This window comes from Centroberyx gerrardi, chromosome 22 (genome assembly GCF_048128805.1).
Source record: "Centroberyx gerrardi isolate f3 chromosome 22, fCenGer3.hap1.cur.20231027, whole genome shotgun sequence".
Lineage (NCBI taxonomy): Eukaryota > Metazoa > Chordata > Actinopteri > Beryciformes > Berycidae > Centroberyx > Centroberyx gerrardi.
Window position 1 is genome coordinate 9,597,929 of NC_136018.1, and position 14,424 is coordinate 9,612,352.

The following is a 14,424-nucleotide window of genomic DNA, read 5'->3' on the forward strand; positions in this document are numbered from 1 at the left end:
GTGTCACTATTTTAACTGTAACGGTGGCTTTTCATACAGGTGCTGGCAACCCACAATGCAAAGTGGCCATTGTGATGTGCAGGAGCAGTTCTCAGGATGTTTCCAACAGGTCAGTAGTGCGGTCTTGTTATAAAGAATATTTGCATGTCAGTTTTTTCCTCTGGTGTGCAGGAATGTCAGAAAAAACATTTTTCTCTCTTTGTTCAGGCTTCTGAAGCCGTGTTTATAACCACTAGGTTTAAATTTATTCCAGGATTTTGGTTAGCAGCATTCCAGTTCCAACAAGTCAGTGTCTTCAGTGGTTTCATATGAAATAAATGTATATTTAAATGAGAGGGAGTGTGTGCTCTTCCTATAGTTTTTTACTTCTGACTCCAGAGGCAAGTTCTTCTTTCTCACTCTTAATGGAAATAGGCCTTGCCTAGGGACTTTGGGTTTATTTCCCAACATCCATTTCAAATGAAACACCGCTGCTTACTGTTTCTTGATGTGCGTATCGAAGTGAAGAAGTATTTCAATTAAATCTCACTGACATGTAGTTTCCACTAATCGTTTTACTTGATGCTCGACAGTTACAAGCATTTATGATGTTTGGAAGGCAACAGTCCTGCTAGAAGCCACCACACCCAGGTTATTATGTGCCATACAGTGTCTCCTTTTTGTTGCTACAGCAGTGTGTCAGGGACACACACCCAACCTTGTTTGCAGTTATAAAAGAGAAGGAAAGAGAAAGATACTGATCAGGACTGCAGTTTCTCACCAACAATGGGCTTTGAAAACCTCATCGTATTTAGAACTGCATGAAAAATGTTGCCAAAATGGTGATTGTTGAATCATAAATTTAAAAATGTGACATGTGATATCTAAATTACCATTCCCTCAGAGCTCTGCGTTTGATCTTTTTTATCTTAGGCATGGCCAACACAGTATGATCCTGGTCCCTCTAGACACACCTGGAGTGAAGCTGGTCAGACCGCTCACCGTGTTCGGGCAGGACGGTAGGATTATCCTCATTATAATAATCTTCATGTGCTTTTCATATAATTTGCCTTTTGCTTCATAAAAAAAACAACAGCCTTTCCCTGCATGCAGATATGACATAGATGAGCTTTCCTGCCCTAAAAGTCACATGATTTCTTTTTATCATCATAATTAAACCAGAGTATGTAATCTTTGTGTTTTTTTCTCCTGTGATTTTTCTGTGCTCAGATGCTATCCATGGTGGCCACTTTGAAGTGCATTTTGACAATGTGCGTGTCCCTGCCTCCAATATTATTCTGGGTAAGAGACTGTATTTCTGTGTCTCACTCTTTTAATTTATTCACTTGTTTACTCACTTTGGGCAAGATATTATTATAAAATATTCACAAAGCACTGTTAGTCATTCGTAATCAAATACCTACAATGGATTGCACATAGGCTTCACAAACACTGAACATGTGTTCCATGTTTGGCCACTGATTGCATCACCTTTCAGTGTTTGGACAATAAAGGGATTTTGATTAATGTTTGTTTGTTAAATGTATGAGCTCACTAGACCACAGATATAACTTCACCCCCTCTGACAATCCACGATATCACGTGTAAGTTCTTAAATCCGATCAGTGTTTATTTTCCTGTTCTGCCTCTGGGTCTCTCTGTCCCGCTGTGTGTTTCTGTAGCACCCATGTGGCCTGTCTTTAATGAATGCTGTGTGTGCGTTTGTTGCCAGGAGAGGGCCGGGGTTTTGAGATAGCCCAGGGTCGCCTGGGGCCGGGCAGGCTGCACCACTGCATGAGGGCCGTCGGCCTGGCTGAGTTGGCACTGGAGCTGCTCTGCCAGCGGGCCGCCACCAGGCTCGCATTTGGCAAGAAACTCTACCAGCATGTAGGTGTACACATCGAGCCAGAACTGCCTCCACACTTGATTTTAGGGCTGTGGTAACATGTAAGCTCTTTCTTGCTGTTGACACCTAGTGGTCAGATTTTTAGTAACAGCTTGATTAAATACAATATAACATACATTATCCATGTTATGTGTGTGTGTCTAGGAGGTTGTTGCCCACTGGATAGCTGAGTGCCGCCTCATGATAGAGCAGACCCGCCTGCTGACTCTCCATGCTGCCCACGCCCTGGATACACTGGGCAGCCGGGCTGCTCGCAAACAGGTAACACAGCTGATAGTCAGATAACCCTCTCTGATGTACGGGGTAGTTACAGTCCTAGCCCCTCAACAGCCCTCTTTTATTCCCTCTATCACTGGTTTCGTCCCTAGATCGCCATGATCAAGGTGGCAGCAGGCAGGATGGCCTGTAAGGTGGTGGACTGTGCCATCCAAGTGTACGGAGGTGCAGGTGTGTCCGGAGACTTCCCCCTAGCACAGATGTGAGTATCTCCTGTATGCACATTTTTCTAGTCCGGTCACTTCAGTGTGAGCATTCAATAGATCTCCTTCCTGACGCCAACATCATCATCCTTACTTAGGTATTCCTATGTGCGGACGCTGCGCATCGCCGACGGGCCGGATGAGGTGCACCTCTCCTCCATCGCTCATTTGGAGCTGAGGGATCAGCTAAGGAAGGTGCAGGCCAAGCTGTGAGGCCATGACACCATGTGGCAAGATCAGCTTCACTAAATCATAATAAGCTATTACATTGACCTCTATTTGCAAAGGCAGTCAGTGTCCAGTTTGCCTTAAAAATCACTGATTATCAGTTGCATTCGACTATTTGCTGAGGATTTTAAGAAGCTAATACATTGCATATCTCAAACAGCCTTACATCAATCACCTTTGTAATTGTTAAAATCCTACATAATTTTGTATGATTAGAATAATGCACTAAATGTAAATAAACGACTTAAAGGTTTAGAATTGTAGATTAATTTATACTGCATGCCACTTTTCATTCTTAAGAGTATGTCTCTCTGTCAATAAAGTATTATAATTTCACCAGATAATCTGTTTTGAAAAAAAAAAAGCCACTCGTTTATTAGGAATTCTTTTTTAATGTGAACTACAAAAACAGAAAATGACAGCATGAATATAAGACTAGAGTCATCACACTCTGTTCGGGTGTGGTCTACCACATGGATGAATTCCATTGGGCGGTGGTGGGGAGTAGGGACACACAAGCGCATTTTTTTTTACAATATAAAACAGCAACAGCCCAATCCATTTGATACACAACTTGGCAACCCGTGCAACAATCACCTCTCTCGTTTGTCTTTACATGAAAATTTGGGCAGGGATCTCGAACCGCCAACTCAGTCAATCTTTTATACAACAAGGCGCAGAGAGGGAGAGAATGGGGAGGGAGGAGAATAGGCTGGTTTGGAGGTTGGGGGAGAGGATATGTCAGTGTTTGCTCTTCTTTGATTTCTTGTGGGACCGGTGAGGGGACCTAGATTTGGAGCGGGACTTCTTAGCTGATTTCTTGGGCGTCCTGGAGCGTGACCTCCTGGACCGTTTGGGTGTGCGGGGCGATGAGGGGGATCTGGAAGGACAAACATAAGAAATCTTGGTTCAACTCAATTTACCCCACTGCAGTAAACAAAACCACTACAACGAAAACCAGGGTTCTATGGTGAAAAGTAGGGCTGGGAACCGAGGCCTGGCTCCAATGAGAAACAACTTCTTAGTTTCCTGAACCAACTGCATCGAAACGCATTTGCCTTATTGATTCCCCTTTTTTCCTACTCTTTTACAGTGAATGCACAATTTTTTATGCACTACTAAATTGTCTTGCTCTCCATCTCTTCTTGTGTGTTTGTGTGTGTGTGTGTGTGTGAGTGTGAGTGTGAGAGTGTGTGAGCAACTGCAAGGCCTAGTGGTTCCATTTGGGAAAAGTTACCTTGTAGCAGACGTGTAGCAGCAGAGCGAGCATTACAAATGTTAGAAAATATAGCCGCAAGCATTTTATGGTTTAAGCCCTAATGACTTGTAACGGTAATTTGCAGTGGAAGGAAAATAATAAATCAATAGCAAAACAATAGTGGTTCAGCCCTACAGGCTTGAACCACTAAAAGTACAGCTCCAAAATTGAGTTACACTTCCGTAACTACTAACTACATTAGTGCTACGCACGACAAGGAAACTGCTCCCATGCTGCTGAAAACTGAACTGAACACTCACACAAAGTGTACAATTTTGGAAGTAAAGGTGTTATATGGCAATAATAAAACAGTATCATATGAACAGCTACATTTTTATTTATTTTAATTTGGGATTGGAGCAGATTTTTAATCAGTTAACTTGGAAACTAGTATTTCCGGAGTGCTATAAGGGTAATATATGTGAGACAGGAACTGATAAGGGAACTGTTAAAAATGTTGAAGATTTTATCAGTTCCCATTCCTTGTGAAAAGAGGCCCAGGTGACAGGAGAGGTTTGCACTAGCAGAAGATCTTTAACATTGGGCAGGTTATCTCACCTCTTGGAGGACTTTTTGTTGCTGGAGCGGGGGGAGTCTTTATGGGAGGTGCGTGAGGACACGTCTTTAGAGTAGGAGCGGTCGGAGCGTTCCGACCTTTCCGACCGCTCTGAGCGTGGCGATGGGGAACGACCTCGTCTGCTGCTACTCCGTGTTGGGCTGGGTGACCCGCTGTGACGCCGTTTCCTATCAACCAGAGGGGAGAAACATCTGAGATAGGACATTAAATAAATCCCATACATCATAAAGCAAAGGGAACACACTACAATGATTTAGCACTACACCTTTACTGACAATGATAAACCTGCTACGCTGCGAGCAACTAAATAGTATCTCACCTTTCTTTTCTGGTCGGTGTGTCCTCCTTTTCTTTTTCCTTCTTCAGGTCTTTCAACCGTGCCTCAGTTTTTTCCTTCTCCTTTTTCTCCCTCTCTTTCTCCCTTTCAAGTTTCTCTTTTTCTTTTTCCTGCAGTAGAGGAACACAATTAATGACACAGAGTTGAATCCTGGATTTGGTATCATCTGTGGTAAAAGCAGAGCCGGTTTAATACCTTTTGTAATAGTTTGTCCCTGTAGTGTTCCACCTGCTCCTGAATACTCTGGCCAGGCTTCTTGGGCCTTTTCCCAGACTCCAGCTCATCCTGGAACTTCATGACCTTAACCTGGGTAAAGAATAGTGAGGGAAAACGGTCAAAACAACCAATGGAAAGTGTGTAATATGTGGGAAGGGATTTGAATTTTGTTTGCATTCAAAACACCAGTCACAGATCACAATATGCTGGTGTGTAGTATGGGGGAACATGGTAGTAGTACAGTACCTCAATCTCTCTGAGCTTGGTGCGTTTCTCCTCATTCATTTCTGAGATCTTAGCCTTGATGTCTGTGTCATCTCTGATGGGGTTGGAGTAACTCTGAGGATCTTCCGAGCGGGGGCTCTTGTCGTCGTCGTCACTCTCCTCCTCATCCCTTCAGAGGCGGACACAAAGTTAGTGAAAAACGGATGCACCAAGGTATTTGGAGTGTAATAGAACTGACCATTATCCTCAAAACACAGAAATAAAAACACCCCTCACTTTTTTGTTTCCTCCGGCTGCTCAAATATCTCCCATTTTGAGGTGGTCACAGCTGAGGAGGAAACAGATGACAGCTGAGATTGAGCACCACACAACTGAGTACAAACTAATAATGCATCAAACGGGGACTAATTTACCATATGTCAGATCTTCCATACATTAAAGTTTCATAGTTTGATGCCACCTAAAGGACTCACCTTGAGATTCTAGCTCCGCCTCATCCACTGCTTCCCATTTGGAGGGTGCTACCTTGAAGGTTGCCTCCTTGGATTGATCCACTTAAAAAGGAAAGTAAAAGGAAATTGTTGAAGTTGATTCATTATACAAGAGCCACATAGGACATTTTGTCCAAGGCCACCATTCACAACCCCTCATACAACACTCTATGTCAGTCTCAGCACCACTCACAGGGTACTCCATCTATGTCCTCCTCCATGGGCTTGATAGGAACACCATCTAGGTCATCCAGAGGGGCTCCGTCGATCGGGGCCCCGTCAATGGCTCCTGAGTCGATAGGCACCCCATCCACATCCTCCAGTGGAGCCCCGTCGACATACTCCCCAATGGGGGCCCCGTCTATGTCCTCTGCTGGCTCAGGCTAGGCCAAAGACAACACACAGTGATGATTCTTGCTGGGAATTTATGAAGTGATGGATTTTGAAAGCACAAAGTCGGAGACAGGAGAATTTAGGTTACTGACCTCCGGTATGACACTAGGGGACTCCTTGTCTGCTGAGATGTTGACCAGACCCAGAAAGATGTTCTGCAGCTTGATAAGGAAAGGGTCTGGGTACACAGCCCAGTCCTCCCACGCCCGGAAACACGACATCACCCGTTGCTGCCACACAGAAGAAAACGAGACAAGGACGGCTGAGTCACATGGGTGAGAGACTGATTGCATGGATTATTTTGCGCATTTAGTTTTCTGAGCAGGTATTGGTGGACATTTGGTACCTTAAAGTTCTCGCACTGGAGGTGGCCCTGTATCGTTTTGTATGTCGCGTTGAGGTCTGAGAAAATCTGGCAGAGCTTGGTCTCAAAACTGTTGAAGACAGGAGGAGAACAATGATTGTTTACATTTCATACAATAAAACAGACGTAGTGTATTTGGGTATGAGTCCAAGCACATAAATAACTTACTATTTTCTGTAGTAAGACGCATTGGAAACTTTGGCAGAAGAGTTGTACAGCACATCAGAAACTAGATATAACCGTGCAATCTGAAATGACAAAGAGGAAAAAAATTGAACAGTTTTACTTGAATTCTACCAATGAATTTGACATTCATGGAAATTCTCAGTCCTTTTCTCAACACAAAGCCAGTGTTGCGTCTTGCCTTCTTGGGGAGGGGGGTCTTGAGGATGGAGAGGGACTCTGTGACGCACTCCACAATCTCCTCAGCAGCCTCGGCGTGGCTGAGGCAGAACAGCATGGCTTCGGCTATGTCTCCCTTCCTGGGAGTCAAGCCCCGCAGAATCTCCTCTAGTTTATCCCGCTCGCTGCAGGCATGAAGGGAGAGAGAGAGAGAAGAGGGAGGGAAAAGAAGCATGTATGATGTAAGAAGCAATACATGATTACACGATTTATGGCTATGTTTTTAACTGAATCCAAGCCCACAACCACAAAGGCAGCATCTTACTCTTCTTTCAAGCAGCCTTTCTTGCTGGACTCCTCCTCTTCCTCCTCTTCTTCACCATCGTCATAAGGGCCGTGGAGGTATGGGTTGAGAGGAGGAGGACGCCACAAAGAGCCGTTCTTAAACATCCTAAAGTCATCTGTTCGCCATTTGGCTGGTGCTTCTCCCTGAGCAAGTAATAAGACATCCTTTATAATTAAGACCAAACCAAATCATGCTGGACTACGATCAAAGACCATCAACTTGCACATCAATTTGTCACATTTGCTATTGTAATACATGACTATAGCAAGTTTTAAGCATCAATATCACACCTGTAGTATGGAGTAGAGCTTCCATCGGTAGTATACATGTGCTGGGCTCTGGTTCTCAAATAGAAACCTGGAACAAAAAGACCAAGCATCAAAACTCTGCAAAAAAAAAAACGCTAGATAACCAAAAGAATGACGAAAGGTGATTTATTACTTAGGCTATATGCATTTACACTCACCTGTACATGGGATTGTTGATTTCTCTGTTCATAATCATGGCTTCAAACATTGGGCCCTCACGCACCACAAACTCGATCATTCGGTGGATGAGAGAGAGCAAATTCCTATAAGAAAGACACAGTTAAAGCAAACGGATTCAGAGTGGCCAGATTCTTGACCATATGCAAAGCCTGTCTGCTAACCTTGACTATGCCTCTGGGCCTATGTAGACACACAGAACATGAATATGTGTATGTTGTCTATACGTGTATAAATGCAGCCAAAAATCAATACTTTCAAAATGAGAACTGATCATATTACAGTAAAACATTCATTCAATTAAAAAAACTGCTAACGATAAAAATTAAGACTGGAAATTGGATGTAAACTCTGTTTGTAAAAGATTATCATCAAGTTCATGCCCGCGTGCTTTAGGGATACCAGTGCAACTGGTTTTAATGACGTTGCACTGCGGATCCTTTGATATACATCTACTTCCTAGATTCAATTTGTACAGAATGGGGAACAGTGAAGCTGAAAGATGGGAAAATAGGAGTGGGACATTGCAGAGACACTGTATTAACCTGACAAAGTCTGTCAATACAGTAACTTTCAATACCCATTCTCAACTCCTAACTAATGTGTGAAGTGAAGTAAGGAAGAACCAAAGCAGTATAGGATTGTTGGCCTAAATAGGCTAAATAGGATATCTACAGGTGGATATCTATTGGTCATGACTGAATACAGTGCAAATGGGATGACTAGTGTTCTGCAGAGAATTTGAGAAATAAGGTTGGGGAGATATATGGTGCAGGTTGGATATAATTAGCCTAAAGTGGCCAACAAAACAAAGGATGTCTTTCATTTGACAACACAGATCACATTTACTTGTATTGGAGCCGATCGTACCAATGGCGGGGTAAAATTCTGTATACTTTCCCAATCCATCCCATGATGCTTTTCAGGTCCCTCGCTGCTGCAGACAGTTCAACTTGTGCTGCTCACCAAGGCCAATGTCAAAGGTCGTATAGACTAATAATGGGAAGTTTGGATTTGTTGGCAGGGGCCAGATTTACTGAGTCCCTGACAGAGTGACAGAGGCCAAGGGGGAAGACGGTCTGAATGAGCAATGGTCAGAAAGCAGGACTTGACAGCTAGGGATCTAGAGTCAGCAGGCTACGTATGTGGAAGAGAACCATGTCACTTGAAGTTAAGCTATAACATGAAAATTAAATGTTGATGTATGGAGTGGTACTGAGACGTAGAAAACTCATGATCTATGTTTCTAAACAGCACATAAAATAAGAACTATGATGATGTTTTACTGGATATTTATGTTTATATGAGCGTTTGTTAAGTGTGAAAGAGCTAAGTGCATAACAATCTGATGTCAGTATTATTCTATGTACTAACATGGAGACATTGTACAGTTGCCTCAACCATTGCTCACCCATACTGACCAGCCCCCTGTAGCATGCGTGATCCAATTGATCAAACTTTTTGCTTCATTATGGGATGTTTTTTTCTAAGTTTTTACACCAATTAAAAAAAAGAAAAACATGTACCTTTCTGTTGGGATAACCACTTTGACTATGGCTTGCGACAGAGTCTGTATATGAAGTCACATCAGATAATAAACATAGAATATGTGAGTATTGTTAAAAGGCAACAGGTGAAAAATATAAAAAATGCATTTAAAACTGCAAATAGACAACAACTTTCCTTTACTGCTGTCAGTTTTATAATAGGCCAAACACCCCTGACACTGTATTCATTAACACCTCTCTGTAACGCTAAGTATTTCCCACACACTAACATTTCATTCTACCCACCCTTTGATATACAATGCAAAACTAGTCTAGTTCAGTCAACATGACAAAAGCTACCACTCACAGAGACTAGGACTAAAACCTTGAGCGACTGCTTATGATTGTATATGAAGGCTAACATCTTACCAGCAGCATTTACAAAACACTGGCATAAACCCCTGAGAAAATCCTAGGCTGACATGATGAGTTACCTTGTCAAACTCCTCCTTGTTTTTGGGCGGAGGAAGCAGGGCAGCATTGGGGTTCTTCAGCCTCTCACGGGGCTGGGCGTTGAAGGGCAGGCCAGAGGGAGGTGGGGGGAGTGTGTGCTCCATCATGGAAGGAGGGATGTAGATGGGGTGGGGAGGAATGGGTACACCTTTGCCCCATCCCAGCTTCATCTCAAAGTTCATTATCATCTTTCCTGCAGTCAGGACAGAAACAAAAACCCTTCATTTAGAAACATACAACAGCTGGGAGGTCCAGTTTCACCACCATTCTCTAATAAATTGATTAAATGTCGAGAAATCTAATTTTTGTACCATTTAGGTTCTTGAGTGCTCGCTCAGCATCCCTCCTGTTCATGAAGGCCACAAAGCCACAGTTCCTCTCCCGAGCCCTCTCCTCGTCCGTCCTCGGCCACATGATCTTCACACTGGCCAGCGGGCCATAGCGGCCAAACTCTTGACACAGCATCTCCTCATTCATCTACAGAACAACAGCGACAGGAAGACATGGAGAAAATGGTTACTTAGAAGGTGCACACTGGGATTAGCATCATTACTACAAAAGGTAGCCACCTGAAATCAGGGACAGTAAATAGACAATTTCTACAATTTTGTGTTTTCTAGTGTCTTTCTTTTCCACTGCAAATTGTGTTTGGACACACAAGTTCACCTGTGGATTGATGTTTCCAAGATACAAATTAGTAGTGGATGGGTCTCCAACATCATGGGAACCTGGTGCCGAATCATCCAAAACTGCAGAGACAGAGAAGAGAGGAGACTTTTCTTCACGCTGTCTGATAGGACAACACATTTTCTTAGCAAGATGAAGATGTTCAAAGCCACCATATTAAGTCACAATTACCACTGGACGGACGGTTTCTTCTTGAAGAACCATCCGCTAAAAGAAGCAGAAAAGCAGTATAAATTTTGTTTCTGGGCAAAATTGACAAAAAGGGGATGGGGGCAAAGCAAGGCGTGCGGGACAGGGCCATTTCAGAGCCAGTTAGTACATAGTTTGATCGTCATGCAGCTTGTAGACACTTACATGAGCGTCTTCCATCCATGCCAGAGAGAGGTTCAAAACGACTAACACGTCCTTTCATCTTGTGTCTTTCATCCCTTTCCTCCTGTATTCTGTAAGAGACAGCATAATATACAATTTATATGCAAAAATAATATTTGTTCACAGGTGGCATTTAATTGTACATACCACCTGTGAACAAATCATTTATTATTTCAACCTTTATTTAACCTCTATTTATTATTTATTTATTGACTGAGCACGCTTGCTCATTTCAAGCAACACACTGCTTCACATTCACACAGTTTCACAAATTCACACCTGGGAGCTGCCCAGTACAACCAAAGTCGTGTAACTGTTGGCCACTGAGCAGCTCCACTAGAGGGGGGTGTCATTCATTCACTTTTCCCACTCACTCCTGGGAGTGGGTGGCGTTTCTCTAACCTCCCAAGCTACCGCTGACCCCAAACAAATAAAAGTGGTTAAAGATTTATGTGCCAGTGCTTACTGTTTAAGTTCTTCTTTGAAGAGCTCCAAGTTACTCTTCTTCTTTTCCTTTTCATTACTTTTCTTCAGAGGCTGAAATACAAGCATGAGAATAGTGTGAAAAAAGTGAAGTGAAGGGCATGGCATTACTTACTTTAGTAACAAGAAAAGGCTGCTTGTGGATAGTTATGGTACATACATGTCTTTTGTCCAATGCTAAAAACTGGGGAGGGGTTTCCAATGGCAAGAAGCTTTTTGTTTGGGTTTCAAACCGTGACTTGGGCTTGTACAGCTTCCCCCTCTTCTCATCAGCAGCAGCTTCCTCTGGAAGAAGACACAGCGGGTCAGTTCCAAATTTCAATGCAATCACATTAGTATTTCACTTTTTCAGGTCCAAGGTAGGCTTGGGCGGTATCCATATTTTCACAGCGACCTTGAAATACACTGCAGTGGGGTATACTGTTTTTTTAATAAAGTATATGAACAACATCATTACCAGCTTCTGCGTTCACTGAACACGTTGCACCACACAGTGGCAGCATTCACTGACTCACACTGCATTGTGCATGTGTGGACGTAAAACGTAAACAAACTGTCTTGTTTTGGAACGTATATTAACAGCCGATACAAATGTTGTGGCAACAGTAGGCCTATAATAAATTACAAACAAATTATAACATAAGTTTTGAATAAGTCTATTTAACTAATTTCTTTCTCACCTGCCAGCCATCCATCTGCTATTAGCCAATCTGCGCATCACTACTGCACAGCTTTTTTTCACTCACTGTCAATAGGAGTAGGCCTATGATGCCTTAACACATGCAAGGTTGCACAGGTGCATGTTTAAGGGGAAAATGGGGCATGTAACAGTATGACGTGTGGAAAGGTTACACCCTGGTGTCAATTCCATACGCCCATATATGGTATTTCCGGTATACCGCCCAAGCCAGTGCGAGGAGATTGTACGCTGTGCTCGTACCTTAATAATTAATCTATTCTGGAAAACATGACCTAAGTATTTGAACTCCTTTACCTTTTGTTGCATTAGCAATACCACCACGGACAAAGGCCTTGACCTTGCCCTCCCCTCCTCCCTCAAAGGCAGCAAGGAACTCCTCATAAATCTCTGCTGCTGCCCGCTCATCCTCCTGAAAACAAAACCAGTATCAAAGTTGAAAAATATTTTTTTTCAAACAAATGAAGTAGCTTGTAATAATTACTGGCTACCACAGATGATATAGAATTCTTCTCTGAGTATCTAATTAAATAGCCCCCACTACTTACTTTTTTCTTAATTTCATCTTGTTCCTTTTTGCTCAGGGTTCTCTTTGCAACTGCCATTTTGCCAATGCTGAAAGACTTCAGTTTGCTCTCAAGCAGCGCCTGCAGATGTAAACAAAGCATGGTTGGACTACATCAGATACTACCTCAGACAGCTACGGCACTTAACGCTAAGATTGTGCAACCAGAATACATCCATTTATCACCCAGATTCCCACTGACACAATTAGTGTTTTTTAACTATACGTATTATTACTGTGACAGCTCACATGCTGACAGGCACTCTAGTCGGGCGTGTTAACCAGTAAACGTAACACCAGATAACCTGTAAACTAGGTCATGTCCAGTCATAATTAGCCACAGTTGCACAACCTCTGCGCAATCGCACCGTGCAATTACAGCAAATTTCATGTTTGTAGCTAGACTACAGAAGCTCAATCGAGCGAAATTATTAAGAGGCCTAGCTAGCTGCTGTTTGCTGCAGCGCTCTCGGTTGAAAGCAATGGGCGGCGAATGACTGTTGCGGACAACTAAAGCTGAGATATCCTTAGGCCAAAGTTACACAAAACTTGACTTTATTAACGTTATATCTAAAATCAAACAAATATTCACCAAACGTCATCCTTCAGAGTAGCTATAGAAGTTTTAGCTTGCTAGTTGTGCCAACAATACCTAGATCAACTGAAAGACTGGGCCTGGCCTTGCTTGTTGTGGTTGCTACATTGTTAGCTCAGCTTAGCTAAATTAGCTAGTGTGGCTGGGCAGCCAAAGGTTAGCGCGTCTGCCAACTAGCTAGCTAACAACGTTGCGTACACTCGCTACTCTTAGCTCTTGCAAGCTACAAAGGCGTAAATAGTCACGGTTGTTAGGGCCCACTAATAACGACATTGAGTTTATTTCAGTAGATGATATCTAGGTAACTACAATGCGAAAGATAAATTCACCTTAGCGCTAGCTTTTTGAGAGCCAGCAGACGTTCGGTCCGCCATCTTTTGTTGCACTAGAATACAATCGATCACCGATTACAAGATAACGACGATTGTGAATATCTAGGCAAAATAGTCAAACGCGAATTAATCGATGGTAAAACATTAATTTTGATTTAGCGCCACTAAATGCAATCATGTTTATAATGTGTAATGGAATTATGTTTCAACTCAGCAATTACTTGGGGGGACAAAATGAGAAATAGAGAGGCCTCCTTAGACAGCGTAACGTTAGTATCTCAACTGGTAGATTTGTCTCATCAACCTCCCTCTTGACCAGTAGCCTACTTCGTTCCTCGATAGTCTTTTTTTATTGAAATGTTTCAACAAGGATAGTAAGGTTGTGGTCATGAGTTGCGAGTTGGACCTGGATTTGAGCGGGGCACATGTCCTGGGGCCCAAGACCACCCAATTTGCGAGATCTCATTAATTTAATTTGCTCTATTTGCCCATGACAATACTTTTGTAATGCTGTGAGCTATTAACCCTTGTACTTCCATCATACTATAATGATCTCATATATCCCACTGCCTGCCAGTAAAGCAACTGGAAACACTACTTACTGGGGCTGGGTGGAAGGATCATATTGCATCAATCTAGCGCCTGGTCCATTAAAACTGCTATAGGCCTGTTACCTGCGTATGAACAAAATTAGTGTCACATTTAACTCAATCCATAGGCTAATGCAAGGTCAGCATCTGCATTGGCTATTTTGTCCGGTAATCTATTGGTATTAAGAATGATAATGTATATTTAGGTAATTCTTACTAAATAACCAGTAATCTCTCTCATATCCTGTTAAATCCAGCAGGTGGTGCCATGTCTCTCCCTCTCCCTCTCCCTCTCTCTCTCTCTCTCTCTGTCTGTCTGTCTCTCTCTCTCGACTGTGCATATCATTCTGACAAGCCTCAGCCTATGGCGATTTGATAAACCAATTTTAAATGGGCCTGCAGCCTACATGGGTGTAAAATTTACATTCCTGCTGAAAGTCCGTCCTCTATCACTTAACATCTGGTCAACAACTTTTC

The 14,424-nt window shown here is 42.8% G+C and overlaps 2 protein-coding genes across 6 annotated transcripts in view; one reads left to right on the forward strand and one right to left on the reverse strand.

Annotated features, from left to right (window-relative positions):
- nphp3 (nephronophthisis 3) overlaps window positions 1-2,885 on the forward strand; it is a 36,305-nt gene extending 33,420 nt beyond the window's left edge. For both annotated transcript variants that reach the window (XM_078291275.1, XM_071922385.2), the window contains 7 exons: window positions 40-109; window positions 913-998; window positions 1,210-1,281; window positions 1,712-1,866; window positions 2,030-2,146; window positions 2,254-2,363; window positions 2,463-2,885. In XM_078291275.1, the coding sequence (XP_078147401.1) occupies window positions 40-109; window positions 913-998; window positions 1,210-1,281; window positions 1,712-1,866; window positions 2,030-2,146; window positions 2,254-2,363; window positions 2,463-2,577 (725 nt within the window). In that variant the 3' untranslated portion in view covers window positions 2,578-2,885. The remainder of the gene's footprint in view (window positions 1-39; window positions 110-912; window positions 999-1,209; window positions 1,282-1,711; window positions 1,867-2,029; window positions 2,147-2,253; window positions 2,364-2,462) is intronic.
- Window positions 2,886-2,964: 79 nt separating this feature from the next.
- On the reverse strand, window positions 2,965-13,403 carry u2surp (U2 snRNP-associated SURP domain containing). Of its 4 annotated transcripts, none has more exons than XM_071922419.2 (26): window positions 13,355-13,403; window positions 12,414-12,512; window positions 12,163-12,277; window positions 11,329-11,453; window positions 11,152-11,222; window positions 10,668-10,756; window positions 10,485-10,520; window positions 10,293-10,375; window positions 9,938-10,103; window positions 9,608-9,819; window positions 9,153-9,196; window positions 7,608-7,712; window positions 7,432-7,498; window positions 7,121-7,284; window positions 6,818-6,980; window positions 6,622-6,701; window positions 6,436-6,523; window positions 6,182-6,319; window positions 5,890-6,079; window positions 5,679-5,759; window positions 5,482-5,533; window positions 5,227-5,374; window positions 4,960-5,070; window positions 4,747-4,874; window positions 4,409-4,594; window positions 2,965-3,472 (listed from the first exon to the last, which is right to left on the reverse strand). In XM_071922419.2, exons 1-26 carry the CDS (start codon window positions 13,397-13,399, stop codon window positions 3,334-3,336), a joined length of 2,925 nt encoding a protein of 974 aa, XP_071778520.1. In that variant the 5' UTR covers window positions 13,400-13,403; the 3' UTR covers window positions 2,965-3,333. The 4 variants fall into 4 exon arrangements, with proteins under 4 accessions (XP_071778520.1, XP_078147441.1, XP_071778521.1 ...); XM_078291315.1 differs by having other exon boundaries at window positions 4,409-4,618; XM_071922420.2 differs by lacking the exon at window positions 10,485-10,520 and having other exon boundaries at window positions 4,409-4,618.
- Between the last annotated feature and the right edge of the window lie 1,021 nt (window positions 13,404-14,424).